At 39.7% G+C, this 18,880-nt stretch overlaps 2 protein-coding genes and 1 pseudogene across 2 annotated transcripts; 2 read left to right on the plus strand and 1 right to left on the minus strand.

Moving 5' to 3' along the window:
• The first annotated feature begins 5,948 nt into the window (after positions 1–5,948).
• Positions 5,949–9,222, plus strand: LOC115731258. The gene is made up of 6 exons (XM_030661910.2): positions 5,949–6,223; positions 6,300–6,407; positions 6,491–6,618; positions 6,784–6,884; positions 8,425–8,484; positions 8,797–9,222. Exons 1-6 carry the CDS (start codon positions 5,983–5,985, stop codon positions 8,879–8,881), a joined length of 723 nt encoding a protein of 240 aa, XP_030517770.2. The 5' UTR covers positions 5,949–5,982; the 3' UTR covers positions 8,882–9,222.
• A 933-nt stretch (positions 9,223–10,155) lies between these two features.
• Positions 10,156–12,303, minus strand: LOC115731257 (putative S-adenosyl-L-methionine-dependent methyltransferase Mjls_1072). Its single transcript, XM_030661909.2, has 2 exons — positions 11,426–12,303; positions 10,156–10,907 (listed from the first exon to the last, which is right to left on the minus strand). Exons 1-2 carry the CDS (start codon positions 12,036–12,038, stop codon positions 10,291–10,293), a joined length of 1,230 nt encoding a protein of 409 aa, XP_030517769.2. The 5' UTR covers positions 12,039–12,303; the 3' UTR covers positions 10,156–10,290.
• Positions 12,304–13,556: 1,253 nt separating this feature from the next.
• Positions 13,557–15,352, plus strand: LOC115731911 (annotated as a pseudogene).
• Positions 15,353–18,880: the final 3,528 nt, after the last annotated feature.

The following is an 18,880-nucleotide window of genomic DNA, read 5'->3' on the forward strand; positions in this document are numbered from 1 at the left end:
GAGTTAGAACATAGGTGCTTGTATCGGACAAGTTCATTGAACGTGACACGCATTGAACGATTAGCGACATGGAAGCTTTTAGCGTGGTCAATGTCTAATCGTTCATGCTTTGGTCTTGTGTAAATAATCCTTAGACCTGAGGCATAGTGTTGACTTGTGTGTTGGATGGCTATGGTTCACGAGGACGCATATTGATGGTTCGTCGATTCGTCTCTTTACTTGATGGTCGCAGTTCATGCACATACGAAGTCACACGTGTGCGCAAAATGGAATCTGTCTCCTTATCACATGCAAGGTATGATATCCTATGCAATTTAATTATGACAATGCATTGAAATCCTCGGCCGGGGTTATAACCGAGAATGAAATGTTCATGTCTCGATTGAATGCATGTCGATTAGATTTGTGCATATGATCGAATCGGTGACTTGACAAATATTCCATGATCTTTGTTCGATCGGGATATAGTAAGACGGAGGGATTAAATTACACTGTAGTCAAAGCTGACGGGTTCATTATGTTCTTAAAGCATTCACATTGTCTAGGTAGCCATGACATATTGCTAGATGTCACTCATGGCTTGTAGGACCTGGAAATTGATCGGGACAATCAATTCTCTTGGATGTTCTAATGTGTTAGTGCATGTCTTACTACTAGCTCAGTGATGAACCTAGGAATGTCACACACCATAACCAATTCATGATGACATTGAACGGAAAGATGATATTGCAAATATGTTTGCAATCACGACTATTAAATTAGTCGGACTGAAATTAGATTAAATATAATTTAATTTAATTTTTTATTTTTGGTCATGGGCTATGTGCATATGATGCACACGCACGTCCTAAATCGACACATATTGATGTGCCCGAAATTGCACACATGCTGGTATATATATATATATATATTGTTTTTGTCTTTATATATATATGTATGATATATCATATATATTGTTTTTTAATAATAATAAATAAACTAATAAAAATTTTGTCGTAACACACGGCCAGCACATTTGCTGGCCATGTCCACGTCTCACACGGTCAACAAATAGTTGTTGACCGTGGGACGTGTTGCACGTTGCACCACGATCAGGTTGTGTGCCGTGCAAACGGTTTTCCGTTTTTCTCTTCGTCTGAGCGTAAAAACAGTTTTTACGCTCTTAGTGTGTGTGCCATTCTAGTGGGCTGTTTTGAGAAAAAGAGTATTCTCGCGTGTTCGTGTGAAGAGGAAAAAGAGAGATTAAAAATACTCTCTCACTTTTCATACGAAAGACCAGAAATTTTTGAGAGTTGCGGAGAATTGATTCCACAATATTGCTAGCACAATTCAAGTGGTGATTCTCGCGTTCGTTCTTCCGTTCATCTTTGCGAGTGGTGGTGTGTCTGAACTAGAGGCCCGACACTTGTGGGGCTCGGATCGAAGAACATCTAAACCTGTTTCGTTTCAAGCACGCTTCAAGAGATAATCCGTTAAACCCTTTCGTTACACATGTTTTTCGATTGAAACGCACGAACTACGCCTCTGCAGATACGTGTATAGGTTATTTTATTTATTTCCGCTGCGTACTTTATATGTTTTATATGCCTATGCATGTTACGCAAATCCCATCACAAGCCCCCTCAAGTCTCATCTTCTCTCTCTCCCTCACTCCCTCTCCCTCCCTCTCTGCTCCAATCCAGATTGCTCTGCTGCAAATTTAGGCGCTGGACGGCGCGGTCTCCATTCGGTTCCTCTGGAGGCCAGCTCAAATTTTGGAAGGCTTCATTGTGTTTTGTCTCCGTCTCCGTCGTTGCTTCAGCGCCGAGGTCCGGAGCTGATCTCTGCTTGCGATTGGTTTTTCTTTTTGTTTTTGGAGTTTCGCACATTGTTGATTTGTGCTTCTAGATAAATAGAGACAGAGACAGAGACAGAGAGTTGGAGGAGATGGAGAGCGAACAGAAATAGCCGGCCGTGTCCGATGTGGGAGCGTGGGCGACGAACGTGGTGAGCTCCGTCGGCATTATTATGGCCAACAAGCAGCTCATGTCCTCCGGTGGCTAAGGTGTCAGTTTCGGCGAGTGTTCGTCATCTGTGTAGCTGACCCGCGACCGTTATACAGTGGTTCAAGTGCGTATGTCGCATGTGTCCGATCGGACCTTAAAGAAACTGATTCTCAGTTCCTTCCTGGATCTGATTTGGAAATCGCAACTTATCAATGCTTCGATTTCCGATCTGTTGCCTTTCCCATATAAATTTTTGTATTATGTGTGTGGATCTCTTCCGTCACTATTGCCATCCCGGTGTCTAATTTTCCTTACACAGTTTTCACTGCGGTGTTTCTCTCGAGCTATCTTCGATTCCGAGTGAGTATCTCTGGCGCGTCGCATCTGGTTTGCTCGAGTTTCTTTGTTTCTCTGAGTTCGGTCGATACGATATGCAAGTATTTTTGCGTAGGCAACGGAAGAGTGTCGGTTAATCTGGTTTGAGGTCTGGTGATTACAAAAATTGATTGTTTGATGGCTTTGTGTTATTTTTTTCTCCTTCGGTTATGTCGTTCGAAGATTTTGTGACGTCTGCACCTGCACAAAAGATTTAAGAAGATCCCATTCGGTGTCCCACCGGGCCCGCTATGTCAAGGACCAGACGATTGGGGGCGGCTGGCGGGCAGGCAACAGGCAAGTGGGCGGCCAGCGATAGGGGCGGGCGAAGAAGGGCTAGAAGTGTCAATATAAGTTGGGTCGGTATGGATCATTGAATTTTCATTACATAGATATGGGTTAAAATAGGTTAAATGGATCAATATGGGTCGGATCATATTTGACTTGACTCAAACCCGACCCGATCCACCCATTTGACACCTCTAAGTATTGGTAATATACCTTTGCACACTCACCATCCAATAAGAATGTGTTGCTAATGCCGCTGGTCCAAAATAAGTTATACCACTACACATCACAAGGGGTCTCACTTGTCTAAACTCTTCATATGTATCTTGGTACAGTGTAGCCGACAATAGAACGGGTCATAATTTAAGGACACATTGCTAACTCCAAGCCATACTATGCTGCCTAATGTTGAGCTGCATAAATGGGGTGCCTCTGCATTTGGTGTTGTAAATCCATATACTCCAAAGGGAAGAGGATGGATCACTGATGAGGTTCCACAGCAAGCGGCCTAAAAGTACTTTTTTCCTTATGTTAAAATCGAGCAATCCTAATCCTCTTTTCCTTTTAGATGAGCAAATTACTTGCATGAATCTTGGTCTTAGGATTTTTGAGTTCGAAGGATTTATCTCTTACTATTTTAGCACGAGTTCTCCGGTCAACAACAGCTCGCTCTTCCGGGAACGTTGAGAAAGCTTGGGGGGAAATACCGAGACATTCTAGTAGACAAGTTGATAAGGGCGAGTCATCTATTCTTTTCAGCGTTCTTCTACAGATGTAGTGAATCGATTTAAGACAGCTCAAATGCAATGAACCAATTTGAATTGGGAGTTGAGAAATCTATGACTCGTGAATTGCAGTGATATCTTATGTATAGTTTAGCTTCAATCCACATTTTTAATGCATTTAAAGGTGATTTGGTATAAAATTGGACATATTTGAGATGCCCTAAGGTTCCATTTTGTTTCACGAAAAATAAATTTTAGCAAAACATTTTCCTCATTTTCCGATGTTTAGGGCGTGGAAAATGAGTTGTCAAAGAAAATATTTTTTCGATCAACAAAAAATATCCTTGTAAAATTGAGGAGAATGATTTTTGTTTCTAAAAATTGGGAATTGTACTTAATTGAATTCATGCAAACCTATAGACCCTCAACGCTTGTAATTAACTAAAGTTTATTATCGACTTGAACTCGTCCCTCTACTTTGATTAATATGAGTCCGGATTTCCTCATATTTTATAAACAGGGAATTTGAGCATTAACTAAATTTTGAAACTCTTAGGATATGTTCATTTCGCAAAAAATAAGTGATTTGAAAATATTTTTTCGAAAAATAATCATTTATATCGCCTACAAATATAAGTGATATGAGTTTTCTTTTTCATTGACTGCCAAAATAGTTATGTACACTAATTTTTCTAAGTGATATAAGCAATCATTTTTTGGAATATGTTTTCCAAAACGCTCATTTTTCTTGAAACGAACACACCCTTAAGGTTATTTATATGAACAAAGAATACCGTTGATGATCGAGGCATAAACTCGAATGACCAAGCTTAAAGAGTCTCATCTCTACATACTTCAATGGTGCCAAAGGCAATAGCTCATCTCCAACCGATAGTGCCATGATCTTTTGGATCATTTCTCATTCCAAGTTCGGGTTATATGTTACATCGGATGATCGATTTAGTTTAGTACTTCATTATTTTTTACAAGCCATATAATCCAATTATGGCAAAAATGTATTAATTCGTGTACACGTCAAGTGCATTATTTCATGAAAATTTTTAAAGATTTTTGTTTCATTTTATTTTTTGTTTATGATTAACTCGTATATCAAGCCTATTCACCTGATAGAAGATGGCATGTCATCAAGTAATCAGAGAAGAAATTGGCGAAAGTCAAATATATATAAATGATAGTGATGTTTATATTTTATCCATTTATCATACAACAATATGCGCGAGTTTCCTTCCTCAGGGTAAAACATGGCTATGTTTTTCAGTAGACCTGGTGTGTGCGGGCCCCACTCTTTCTTGATACGTGATTTGCATGGTCTTTTACGGGGAAAATGACAACCAAAGGTCCACAATTCCCTACTTTTTAATATGTTCAATTGATGCCGGAAATTTTTACTATATGTTTAAAATTGTCCATAAGCCATACAAAAATGTTTAATATTGTTCTTCTATTAACCCGAGTACATGAACAATATTGAATATTTTCATTTAGTGTAGGGACTAGTTTAAACATAAATGAAAAGTTTGAGAAATCATATTGAATAAATTAAAAAGTCGGGAACAACATTATATATTGGGTTAAAATTCAGGGATCGCATTGAACAAATTAATAGTTTAGAGACCATATTGCACATTGTGTCAAAATTCATTGATTATTTGTGTCACCATCCCGTCCTTTATTTGTTGTAGTTGACATGTACTTCTATGATCCCTATGAGGCTATCGTGCCCTTATAATTTTTCACTGTTGAATTGAAATACAAAAGATCTCAGCCGTTCAAACAAATCTCTAATATTTCACATTTTTGAGCCAATGTTTACAAGGACAGGAGGCATGGTCCTTATAAGAAGCCCTTGTAATTGGCATAGTCTATTGGAGTCTGATTGTGTCATTGAGAACTTATTGTTGTTGGAAAATGTTTTTAGGAAATTCAATTTCAGCGAAAATATACCATTTTTTGTTTTTTTTTTGTGTTAAACAAAGTTGAAAATTTTGGTTCCATAGTAATTGATAATAAGTGAATCCACAAAATGTAGCTTGCATCGATAGGATTGATATACGAACCATAACAATCTGTAATCAATATTTTCTATGTCTATTCGATAATACATCAAAATGACAAGAACCATAAAGAAATTATAGAATCGTATTCGAAAATTATTCTTTATGGTTGTGTCTTTTTGGGAATGCCGTAGAACATCATCATTAATAAAGTATATATTAAAGATAATAGACATGATTTACGGAGAAAATGAATGAGATATATTGAGAAAAAATTGATGGAAAAAAAATCAGGAAGATATGAAATAAGAAATCAGAGAAAAGGATTTTTTCTTATCAGAAAGAAAAGTTCTTTTCCGATCTAAACTTCTCTGTTCGACAAAAACAAAAATCTAAACTTATTATTTACAATCTCTTTTATATATTCCAACCGATTTTTCCGAAATCTGTTTCTCATCAAACAAGCTGAAGCTTCGCTGCACCCAATGCAATCGTGCCAAGTCAGCACTGTTGCCACGTGTCCCCATCCCAGCTCATCAACTACCTCGCTCCCACTAACCGGAGCGGAGCTTCACTATCTGGACGCCAACCACCATGACGCCGTCGCTGCACCGCCTCGCCTCCTCCATTGCAACTATCCTACCCGCTCCTTCGCTCACCCTTTTCCCTCCAAAACCACCGAACCAAAAGCTGCAAACCCGAAACGACAAGCACCATGAACGCCTTCACCTCCAAAACGGCATTGCTCGCAGAGACGCCGTTTCGCTCTCGCTCCTCTCTCTCTTGCCCTCCCTCTCTCGGCCTGAACCAGCGGCTGCATTCTCCATCGGAATCTGTAGGCACTTCTCTCCTGCGATTTGAATTGAGCGGAGCTTTTTGTTGATTGCTGCTGTTTAAAATTTCAAATTCAGCAGGACCTAAGGAGTGGCTGAAAGAGCAGAAGAAGAAGTCCTCCAAGTTTCTCTTGGCTCCTATTGAGGCCTCTCGAGAGATCCTGCGGGCGGCTTACCTCATTCTCAGTTGGTTTTGTCGTTGATTTTGTGTTTCAGTTGCTTTAGAAGGGTGATTTTTTCTGTTGATTCGAGCCGAAAATCTATTGTAGCTAAGGCTTCTGAGAGTACGAGTGATGATTTGGAGGAAGTTCAGAGGCTGTTTAGGTCAGCTGCTAGGGACTGTGTTGCGGAGGACAGAAATTCGTTCGTTGCGTTTCAAGCCAATACAGGAGTGGAGGTTTGTCATGTAGCCTGCTAATCCTGCTTTTCTTGTGGAGATTTTAGACGTTTGTCGTGTCCTAAGTAATTGGTGGATAAGTGTGGTAGGTGCTATGGCGACTTTGAGTAGTTAATTTTGCCTCCAATTCACCCGAATCGTGAGCTTATTCGATGCATTGAACAGGTCTGCACATTCAAGTTGATTGTGAAGAATGCAGCTTCTTTGCTTGCTGATAAGGACCCTGTAAAGTTAGAAGCTGAAGCTATGCTCGACCATCTTATTAGGTAGCTTATCTTTTTCCAGTTTGGCGGTGGCTCCCTTTTTAGTGAGTATGGCAATGCTGGACTAATTGTGAGTAGGAAACTAAAAGAATGCGACGATCAAATTTTGCTTCTTCCATCTATCATTCTCAGCTGGATGACTTATGTTACAAGAGAATTCAGATACCCCACACTTGATTGTCATGAAAAGTTGTGCATCATTTGGGAAAACGTTTATAGGAGAGATAGGCATTAGAGTAAATGAAAACAGTTTTTAATTCAGTTGGTTTTCTGTAGTCTATCTTAGAAACATCATTTTTGAAAGGTGAGGTTCTTGAACCTTTTGTTGCATGTGACTATCTTCTTGGAAGATCAAAGCTCCAACAGACCACGAAGATCCAACAGACCACGAAGATACTCTCTACATTTTGATGCTCCAAATGACTGCAAAAATTGATACATTTACTCTAGCTGCTGATAGAAAAAGAAACAAAATGGGTATGATGTGGTAGGTCACTGGTTATGCTGTTTGTGGTCCAAACAATCTTGCTTTGCTTCATTACTAATCTCTGTGAACTGTCATGAGAATTAGTGAATGACGTGGTGTGACATCAGTATTTTTTAATTCAACATTTTGTTACCCAAGTCATGGGATCTGTAGAAGATGTGGTTGGAATGGTTTGGTTAGGCACCCATAGTATCTTTGATGTGTCACATTTGGAGGTCCAGGAACTCTATTTTGCATCAGCATCAGCAGTTATCAGGTAGATCAGGTGGTTTATAATTTACATTTTGACGTAAAGCCTTGTCTCCTAGTTCCTAAGCTGTATAGAAAGGTAGTGACTTACTTGCACTGTAGTCTTTGTAGACATTCAGACATACAAGTTTCTTAGTATTACCAGTATTTGAGTTGTAATTTTTGGGTTTCCAGCAGATTTACCCCTTCTTTTTTACCATTAAATAAAATGTAATTACCTACCAAAAATGAAAAATCTTTGACGTATCACTTAGTAGGTACTGTTTTAGCAGAAGCTATAGTTTCTTTGGTATTTGTTTCTCAAGAACCCTCTACCTATAGGCTATAACTTAGACATCTGCAAAGAACTCCTGGTGGAGATATGTCAAAAGATCATTGGATGAGCTATCTTCACTAATAGCAACACAAATAACAAGTATTGTGAAATTGACAGAAGTGTTGGCTTTCTTATATCTAGTACGAGGCATATGGTGTCCTGTGGATAGGAAATTTAGTTTTACATTAAGATGGCTCCTTAGCCCATGCAGTCGCTGAAGACAGGAAAAGATTCGGAGCACATGTCATAATTGTATAGAAGAACCAAACTAATCGTATGCCAAACCTCTAGGGGAGGTCGGAAGGAGAGCATCTGCTTCCACCTAATAGAAGATCTGCGCATGTTTAGGAGCAGTTCTCTCTCTTTATAATGTTTGAAGTGATCCATATGAATAGAGAAATCCTACTTTAGTGATAATACTGTGGTTCTTTGTCATGATTTGGTACTTTGGCTCATTTTACCTTTTTCTGTCATCTTTGTACCTTCTGTAGATCTTTCTCTTCTCTGAATGGTCTAACAAGCACAAATGACCTTCAAGACATGACCTCTAGGTATGTCTCTCTCTCCAGGGACACTAAATGTTGGCAGTATCAAATTTAAGTTTGTTAGTTCTGAATATCTGAACTAAGTTCTATGTTCGCAGCTTTTCTTAATTATACATGACGCTACACACACAAGCACATGCGCACAGAGGCAGTTGTTGCCTTTGCCCTTGGATTTCTGCTCACAAGCCTACTCCTGGCATTTCTAGTCTAATCGAATTCAGTGTATTTTAAACAACTCTGCATGATGCTTATGTTAGCTGAAGATCTACAAATTCAATATAAGCATTTTTTATTGTTTATTGATCTCTTTTGCTGCAGAAAGAGAGTTGCTGATGCACTCACGGATACCATATCTTCTTTGGATAAATTCGAGCAGGGCATCAAGGATTGCCTTGAAATATGAGCTTATGGTTCTATTCAGCCTTAAGATCCCACTTGAAGCTTTCAGATTTATCTTGTAATACAATTGCAACACAGAAGATAGTGGAAATCTAGAAGATGGTCCTCAGTGATTTTTATTGTTATTTGCATGGAAGAGTAGAAGCATGTACCTCCTTTTGATATGTCGAACCATACCTTGGTATTGGAAGATCCCTCTCAATTTCTTATTTCATCAAATTAGCATTTACATGTTTCCCATTGTTATGAATATTGTAACTATGACATGGAAAGAAACAGCCTACTTGCATAACCTGCCACTTTTTCATTTTCCAATAAAGTAAGAGATGACTATACATTTTCTGCCTATGCCTCATTACAACACTGGGCCCGGGGAAAGATATTTCATGGTACATCATGTGATTTTACTCTCATTGTAATGCTTGTTCCTTTTGTTGCTTGGACCAGTGACTTAATCATGTATTACTCTGTCTGGTTAGTAACATGACCTCGAAGAATCATAGGCATATCTGATGCATTTTTGCCCGACTTATTTGAAGCTCCTCTTTTATCCCTTTGTAGTAACACATTATTGGAAGTCATTCAGTGAGACATTTCGCATTAGAGATGCACAGCACCTTAGAGGTGGATGTACTGCACCTTTTCATTTCAGTATAACTAGTTTGTTAACATTGTGAATCATAAGGAGAAGTCCTGATTGCATTCCATGGAACTGATGAATCTTACTGTAAATACATTAACTTAAGGCATATGTTTTTGTCTTGAATTTGTTCTTTCCTTGCGCGGACATATTGAAACAATGCAAGATATGCTAGATGTGCTGTTTGCTTCCTGGTCATGCTAACTGATCTCCTTGATGTCTATGATTACTGAGGAATGGCATTAAAAAAGGCAAGATTAGTTACTTATACATGAATTTTAATCTCAAGTTGGTGTCAGCAAACTAGTGGGACTGTTAGCAAGCTAGATTGCTTCATTTCATTGGAAATCTTTAGGTGGTAATTATCTAATGTTTGCCTCCTACTCTGCAATGAAGTCAGTCATTTGCTTTTCTGTTTGCCTTGTATATTGCTGCATCTAGTTGAAGAAAGTATATGCCCTTTTGGTCTGTAGCGAATGACTTCCCTCTAATTGGAGTTTCTCAATGATGTTATAGTGTAAGAGAAGCAGAAAAAAAGTATCCCTGCCTGTATAGGTTTGCGCTTTAAATTGTATCTCTCCATGACAAGTTAGCATTTTCTAAATGCAATTTGGCTGTACTTTTATGGGGATGAGTCATGTAGCTCAGAAACTGATCTCATGGTTGCAGTTCAATCAGGTTTTGCATTCCTACTGAAAGCTGCAAATAATGTCTATATTTTGGAGTCATTGCCTATAATTTATGTACCCCAAGTCTATCACTAAAGATGATCTTCAGTTGGGTGAACCGAAAGCCTGCACCAAGTACAAGCGACGACATGGTGTTCCATCTTCAGGGTGTATATGTACTGACCGAGGCAAACTGCGAAGCTTGTTGAACAGGTTTAAGGGATCCTGCATAAGCCCGAAGTTGGCATCTGAATCACCAATCTGCGAAAGCTTGACATCAGAAAATCCAAGAGATGGTAGTAGATGGTCTGGCCAGTCACTGTAAAACTGGAAGGTGGAACTGGAGAGTGTGGTGGACAGTTTGTTCATGAAATCTGCTAAGAGGACTGTCGTTGTATGGTTGCACTTGTCTGCAATCATCTTCAGTACTTGCATGGCATGTGATTGGGGGAGATAATATAGTAATCCTTCCAAGACCCACACCGTGTTCCTCTCAGGCATGTAGCCTGACTCCTGAAGCTTTTCGAGCCAGACATCATCCCTGATGTCAGCTGCTACTCTGGTCAAAGATTTTGCTATCACCTTTAATTCACAATGATCATCTCGGGATTCTAGTGCTTCCTTTATTAGAGCAGCTTTTATCTGCAGGACATCTGGAAAATCAACCTCAAAAACATCACTTTTGCTCAAGCAGCTTAGACGGTACGCCCTTGCATCCATTCCTGTATACAGTTGCAGTAACTGTTAGTTAATAAAATTTGCCCCACCAGGTAATGCCAAACCACCTATATTCGTAATTGGTGGATGCTCTATGCATGAATGCTTTGTTTTGAGTTGATTCTCTTGTATATGGGGGTTCCTATTGCAAGGGTTAGGCATATTTCACCCAATCAAGGTGGTCATAGGCGTTCTCACCTTGCTGTGAGTACTCGATAAATTATTTTGTTGGTTCCTGGCAATCAGTAGGTCACAGCTCATTGTTTGTGTGACTAGAATGTTTGCCATGGGAGCATACTACTTACAATGTGAAAGACGGATTCATCAGTCCAAGATATGAGTCAGGTGACAAGTGATGTGGTCCATGCTTGCAGCCTTGCGCTAATACTCTGTAACTATCATTGTTCTTTGGAAACTGAATTCTGAGTTTCTCCCAAATCTCATGAGTTTATGGAGGATTTGGTGCAAATGAGAAAGTACTACATTGGAAATTGGAGAGCAAAGAATAGATCGGTTCACCAACCTGCACCGAGGAACACCACCTGCGCCGCACCACCATCGAAAGAATTGATGACAGCTTCGAGTTTGGAATCAAACCATAACGTCCGGACTGCAAGAATCACTCCGGAAATTTCACGGGCATTATTCATGCAGTCTTTCTTTATCTTCTCATGGAGACTCCTCAGAGACGTCTCTCCTGCAAGCACATCTGCCAAAGGATCGTTAATGACATGCTTCCACATGGCTCTTCCTGCAGCCGTTTGGCACGCCGACTGCTGAAGGGAGTCCCATTCCTTTTCAATCCTCAAATGCAGTCCCCGGACCACATCGTCAAGCAGCAAGTCCGGGAGCTTGAACTCCATCGAGAACGGATCCTCGGGTAGTCCATTCTCCTGATTTGACATTCTCTTACAATCTTGTGAATCGTGAAAATACAAGTAGGAGCGAAGCAGAGGATATATGCATGGTACATATAGAGAGGGCTCATGGGAGGGAGAAAGAGGAGTTGTTGTGTAGGGATAAGAAAAGAGAGCCACACACAAAACCGACGTCTGTAAAGATGGCTCAGATCGTATCCTGCTTCTTTTTCCCTTGATGGAAAGGGAGGTAATAAGGTAGTCCACGAGAGCCACCATTTCATTCTACGCAAAATGCCCTTCTTCCTTTCCTTCTTTCTGTCTCAACCTGTCCCTTTGTGGAATAGGAAGACAAAAAAGGACTAAACGGCTCCACCAAAGGAAGGTCCTATTGACGTCAGGCAGTGGCTCCCACTTCCTAAAAGAAGTGAAAGCCAAGCAAGTACATTTGGTGGGTGCTAGCTAACTCCTTGGCCCAGGAAAGAAAGACTTTCGTCATTTTTTTTGTAGGGCACGTCGCATCTGTTCAGCCTTGTGTTTCTAGTGGCTCTGATAGTGGCAGGTGCTGCTGCTACATAGGAGCGAACTGAGAAAGAAACTTATAAGATCTCGGGCACATTGTTTTAGTTGTTGATCGGGGAGTCCTACACGTTTTGGATTCAAACAAGAGTCGCATAATCAATGGCAGCGATAGACCCTATCCATGTGGTCCAAGGTCCAAGCACAACTTCCCCGAGCCACTAGTGGAAAAGAATCTTAGGCGGATAGGGTGTTTGGGAGCTTGTAATCCATTGGCCTAACTCCATCTAACGGACCGACTCGGTTGGTTTAGGAAAGGTTCTATTGCGTAAGTTCTTTTATACATATAATATGGTAGATACAACTAATTTCAACGTCAGAATTCACTGAGATGCTTGTTATTTTTTAAGAGTTTAATGTGGGTTGATATGGCGTAGTATGCATGATTTAGTCAAATAGATACATTTTGGGTCATTATTATTGTAGTTTTAAAGACTGGAGTGTCATTCATGAAGCTCTGTAGAATAATATAGTATAGAGGCTATATGGATAGCACTAAATAGCCTCGTGGACTTGGTGACTGCATGCTAAAGAACCACACCCATTGTGGGGACTATTCGAACGCAATTGATGCCCCTAGCAAAATGTTTGACAATACGCTTGTGGCTTGGGCTAATTCGAGTTGTCAAGTTAGGTGTTTTGAAAAAGAAAAATTGGCACTTCATTAAATTGTTGATGTTCTATTATAAAGGATTTGTACTCATGGTAATACTTTCAGAAATGCTTTTCTACTCTAGAAATGTTTATGGAGCTCTAGAAATCTATTTGATAATGTAATTTTTGAAATAGAAATTCGTTTGATAAATTTTTTAACTTTCTGGTAGGATTTTTTTTTTTTGAAGTGAAAAATCACTTCTGAAGCCGTTTTTTTGCCAGATCTGAGAAATTAAAAATTGCCACTTCTCAGCTGAAGGACGACTTCTTGCCTCAGCCTCACGTTACGCCCTGACTCTCGACTACGCCCAAAGTTCTCTTCGACGCTCACTCCCAATCACGGCTCCACCTCCGCCGTCGACTCCCTAGGCCTCGAGCCCCTCCCCGTCCCCTTCCTCAACGCCGTCGACTCCCGCCCTTACGCCTACTTCCTCTACGCCCCCTCCTCTCGGGTCCTCTCTCCGCCTAACGATACCCTCCTTCGCCAATCGTGGGGCTCGAGCCGGACGCTCGATCGATCGACCGTATTTCAGGGTCGACCGAGCCGTGAGGTGGTGCGCGACGTAGTGTTGGGGTGCGATTGCGAGAGATGCGAGGGGCATGATTGCGCTTGTTGGGGGCGGCAAGGGTGAGGAGGAGGAGGAGGCGGCGGCGAGCGAGTTCGGGGCGGGTTGTGGGTGCGGGTCGGAGTGCGGGAATCGAGCGAGCCAGGGTGCTGTGGAGGTGAGGTTGAAGATTGTGAGGGATAAGAAGAAAGGATGGTGCTTGTTAGCCGATGAGGCGATCGTGAAGGGGCGATTTGTGCGCGAGTATGCAGGTATCCCGCTTATTCTTGATCATTAATTAGTTTGCTTGAATCTTGAATAGCTGATGGTTTTAGTATTTTTGACTGAAACGGTCAATTTTGATTCATTATCATATAAGTATGGGCAAATTAGTTTGATGCTGAATGTCGGGACTAGGACACGCAGTGAGTAAAAGATTTGTGCTTTCATGTCTGGGATATTTCCATATAGCTTGCTCGCTATTTACGGGAGAAGGTTAAAGATAGTGCAGTGAGAATTGCATTGAGGTTCTTGTCCAGGATGATACTGCCATTGCTTGATTCCAGCATGTATGATGAAATTGAGTCTTTCAAAAGACTTAGAAGAAACTTTTAAAACAGTGGCATTTTTCGAAGCAAAGTTCACTGGGTGCTGTTGCTCTTTCAAGTTAGCTTTTGTAGTTATAGGTAGTTTTTCAGTAGTGATGCCCCAGCTTGCCATCTTCTTTGGGTAGGAAGGACCGCCTGCCACTGAAGAATTCCCCATAAAGGGATTTGTTGGCTTGATCTGTGGGTGCAAAAGAAAAAAATTTTGAGCTAAAGCTGGTGCCTAGGGTGTGGAGAGAACGGAGAGAAATTGCTCAAATGATGTACCTTTTGCCTTGAGGATATGCCATGCCATTCTGGGTTATGCAGGCAGTGCACTTTGAGGTTACAACTAAGTTGAAGATAATCTCACTAACTTCTGTTTACTCTGCTTGTCACCACGTGAAATGCCTGTTTCTCATGATCTTTTGAACCTTTGTTTCCCTTGGAAGTTTCACATACTCATTTGAGAGTAGCTTATCTTTATTTGAACTTGGACCTGAATTCTTACACCAATGTGTACACCTGTTTTCTGTGGAAGATGCATCCGTATGGTTTGCCCTATAAGTTTGCTTTAATTTCATGTTCTGTAAAGCAGAACAAGGTAATTCATTACATAGGATACATTTGCACAATAGATAGACGATGTGCTTAAGGCTCTCACATATCCTGTCAGCATTAACATCAAGAACTTGAGGAAACTTTTATTCTGATCTAAATTTCCGCTATTAGGTGAACTCTTGACAACAAAAGAGGCTAGGGTGCAACAAAAAGAATATGATGAACTTGCATCGAGTTGAGGGTTCTCATCTGCTCTTCTGGTGGTGAGGGAGCATCTTCCCTCTGGAAAGGCCTGCTTGACAATAAACATTGATGCCACGAAAGTGGGAAATGTTAGGAGATTCATCAATCATTCTTGTGATCGCGGCAACTTGTCCACAGTCTTAGTGAGGAGCACAGGAGCTTTGCTTCCTCGCCCCTGCTTCTTCGCTTCGAAAGACATACAACAAGGTGAAGAGTTGACTTGCAGTTATGGGAAAGATCAGGCTCAGGTCCAACGGGTTACGGTGCTATTGCGGGGCTTCTACTTGTTTGGGAATACTTCCTTCAGAACACACTTTAAAAAGCAAAATCAAAGCCATCACTTTGTGTAGCAAAATCATTTCACTCTCTACCTCTGTGTAACAAAATCATTTCACTCTCTACCTCGACCATTAGAGCTACGTGCATTCATCTTCTTTTCTCTTTTTTTTTTTTTGGTCAAACATGCTTTCATCTTCTAACGCGGGCTATTTTGGGTTTAAAGAATTTGTAATGCGGCTCGCTACTATATGCTCTATTTATGTATTTACGTAAATCTATAATTAAATGACAAATTTTTCGTTAGGATCAATAATTTTCATAGAAATTATACGTAAATCCGTAATTAAATGACAAATTTTTCATAGAAGATTTTTTCTCGAATAACATGCATTATATGTTCCATAAGTAGAAATTGTCAATTGTTACCAAATGAATTTCTATTTCAGAAGTAGAAATTTTGTCGAGTTATCAAACGCATTTCTCTATCAAAAATCAACTTTGGGAGCAGAAGTAGAAAAATCAATTTATTGTCGGAAGTTGATTTCTAATAGAGAAGTGTTACCATGAGTGTCCTTAGTAAATCTAACACCTTTATAGGTCTAGAAGTTTCATATTCAACTCCTATTCAGCCCACTTGAGCCCGACACAAAGGAATGATTCCTTGTATCTTTGATTAAATTGAGAAAGTGCACTTAATCTTTAAGGCTATTGTCACAAAAAATCTCAAATAATTTTCTTTGAATTATTTTTTTAACCACAAAAAATCTCAAATTGCTACATCTGTGAAAAATCTATCTCAAACTATTTTTTTACTACCAAAAACCCTTAACTAGTACACTTGTGAGAAATTCATCCTCTATTAATTTTCTTTAAATTTTACCATCAATTTATTGAGTTAGATGGCACGTGACTGTTGATAGGTGTACCCATTGGGGTTTTTACCCTTTGTTTGTCACATATGTATCAATTTAAGATTTTTCGTGGTACTAATTTAATTTAACGGAAACTAATGGAGGGTAAATTTGTCACAAATGCATCGATTTGAGGTAAATTTGTCACATGTATATCGGTTTAAGGTTTTTTGTAGTCAGAAAAATAGTTTGGGTTAAATTTATCACAAGTATATTAGTTTGGGGATTTTACGTGGTCAAAAAAATAGTTTGAAATAAATTTATCACTTGTATACTAGTTTAAGATTTTTCGTGATAAAAAAAAATAATTTATGGTAAATTTATCACATATTTATTTGAAAATCATCGTCAAGCCCAAAATCCACCAGCAAAAAGATTTAATTGTTCTTTACTCAAACCTTAACCCCAATTTTGAAGCCTTTAGTTTCTCAAAATGCTATCACACCCAATTTACCCAAATACTGATCCTTTTTGCACACCTCTCTCTCTCTCTCTCTCGACTAAATGATGGTTGCCGAGTTGCCATTGCTCGCAACCTATATATGAGATCCTGAGCTGCCGTGGACTACCCTCAACCTCGAGAGGCCTACAAACTATAAATGAGCTCATAGTGATGACAATAAATTAGGACCGCCCACGGGCTCAATGAGGCATGGAATCTTTTATCGAGATTATCCCAAACACAAATATACATTCGCACTCCCATTTTGAGAAAGAGAAGAAGACAATTCCACAATACCCTAGTTGTAACTTGTAATGTACAATGGTATGTGACGCACTGTAACAGCTAAGGACAAAAATGCTGTAACATTGACATTACGGCATTGCTGTAATCAAGTGCAGAAGTAAAAAAAAAGGTGCAGAAGTGTTGCCAAAAAAAGTAGTTTAGCGTACACTGTTGTACCTTAGAGATTTCCAAGAGAGATGGGCATAAATCAAAGGGAGAGAGAGATCTCCCAAGGTTGGAGCGCAAAAGAGGTAGTTATGTCATAGACAGACGGCACTCGCCCATGGTCGCGACTGAGCTTGGTTCTGTGCCGTTAAGACTATTTTTCTAATTTTTTTTTGTTGATCATTAAGGCTAGGTTGTTTTGAAAGTTTTTGGCAGATGAGGAATTAAGGATTGTCATAGAAATACCTGGGGAAAGAAAATGCCAATTTCCGTAAAGCTATATTCGTCAGTGATATTTGTTACAAATTAGTGTCTAATGTCTACATTTAGGATCCAAATGAGTAGTTTAAAAATCAGAGGGTTGGAAGTGAAATTAGAGTTGCTAGAATTTTTCATATATTGGTCTCGGCTTCTCTCATGGTAACTCCCTCTTCGAAAGCTCGAATAACTTTTTACTTTTCTTTAGAGTTGAAATACTTTGATCTCAATTGGGGAGGTTTTACCCAAATCTCAGTCATTCTGCCAAGGCTAGGCGACCATGACAGTGACGACCGCTACAATGGTCACTATGAAGAAACGACCACCATGAGTCTATGACGATGGTCGTAGTGCCTACTGTTGTGGCTCAGGGGAATTTTTTTTTTGGCCCTTTTAAGTATTTGATTAATTTTTAATATTATGATTGGTGCACCAACCATATGGTAGAATTTCTTACAATCTAAGCTTACATTTGATAGTTAGGATAAAATATTTGATATCATAAAATTCATTATATCCCGTATTTGATTTATGCCCAAGATGGGATAAAATTGAATATGAAGGGGGATATAGCACGGATAAAAATATTCCATGAGAAGGTGGGATAAAGGTAGATACAATTTCTTTTACCCATGGTTCTTAATTAATAAAAATAAAATAAAAAAATAAAATAAATAACATTTTGAATTTTAATATACAAAATAGGAAATTCAGAATAACAAAAAGTAATTGAAAAGGAGATGGAATTTTTTTTTAAAAAAAATAGGTAAATGAATATGAAGTAGGCAAGAGAGTCGAAGCACTATACTTTTCGAAATCGTGAATGGGAATGATCGGATTTCTTCTCTCTCACTAGATTTGGCATTTGAAGGCCGATATATCTCGTTTAGGGGTGAACAAATCGGATCGATCAAACCGAGACCGCTCGGATTGGACGGGGACCGGTGGTCGAATTCCCTATTCTAGAGAGCGGTGGTCCAGTTCACGGTTTTTAAAATTAGAATTGGTAGCTGGACCGTCCGGTTCACAATTCCAGGGGCATAAAACCGGATAGGACCGGACCGGTTGACTTTTTTTTAATAAAAAAATAATCCTAAATAGATTTATGTTTCCCTACACCAATTAGACGGTTCTATGTAGCAACTGATTCTCTAGGAAAATCCGAAAACTCTGCCTTCCCTGCATTAGTTTACACTGATTAGAGCTTGGAAATAGGAGCAGCCATGTGCTCACATCTGAACTCAACACAAGGCACTTTCCTTCCAAAACACCAAGCTCAAGCAGAAGCAAAGCAACAGTGACAAGAAACAGCCAAGGTCATCATATCAACTCCTTATCCTGCCACTTCTCTACATCCGAGAAGACCCTGATATCAAAACCAATACCTGAAGCTTCACCATGCACTAGAAAAGAGAGTCAGATGAGACCCGTTTGACTTTCAGGCTTTTCTTCAAATATTTCATCAGAAATTTGTCATGTTATTGATTCCTTGGAAATGCCTAGGAATCGGACAGAACTGATTGTCCGGTCTAGTTCTCGGTCCCGGGTGGCCGCCGTTCCAAAAAATGAAAATCGGGACCATCGGTCTGGTTCTCGATTCTTGAAAGGAAACGGA

Source organism: Rhodamnia argentea, chromosome 2, assembly GCF_020921035.1.
Source record: "Rhodamnia argentea isolate NSW1041297 chromosome 2, ASM2092103v1, whole genome shotgun sequence".
NCBI lineage: Eukaryota > Viridiplantae > Streptophyta > Magnoliopsida > Myrtales > Myrtaceae > Rhodamnia > Rhodamnia argentea.

Excerpts from the sequence above, each read along its gene's own strand:
- LOC115731258 (XM_030661910.2), top strand. The coding sequence starts at position 5,983 with ATGACGCCGTCGCTGCACCGCCTCGCCTCCTCCATTGCAACTATCCTA. Across the intron at positions 6,224-6,299 it reads TGCATTCTCCATCGGAATCT|CAGGACCTAAGGAGTGGCTG; the intron begins GTAGGCACTTCT and ends TTTCAAATTCAG. Across the intron at positions 6,885-8,424 it reads ATGCTCGACCATCTTATTAG|ATCTTTCTCTTCTCTGAATG; the intron begins GTAGCTTATCTT and ends TACCTTCTGTAG.
- LOC115731257 (XM_030661909.2), bottom strand. The coding sequence starts at position 12,038 with ATGGTGGCTCTCGTGGACTACCTTATTACCTCCCTTTCCATCAAGGGA. Across the intron at positions 10,908-11,425 it reads GGTGGTGTTCCTCGGTGCAG|GAATGGATGCAAGGGCGTAC; the intron begins GTTGGTGAACCG and ends AACTGTATACAG.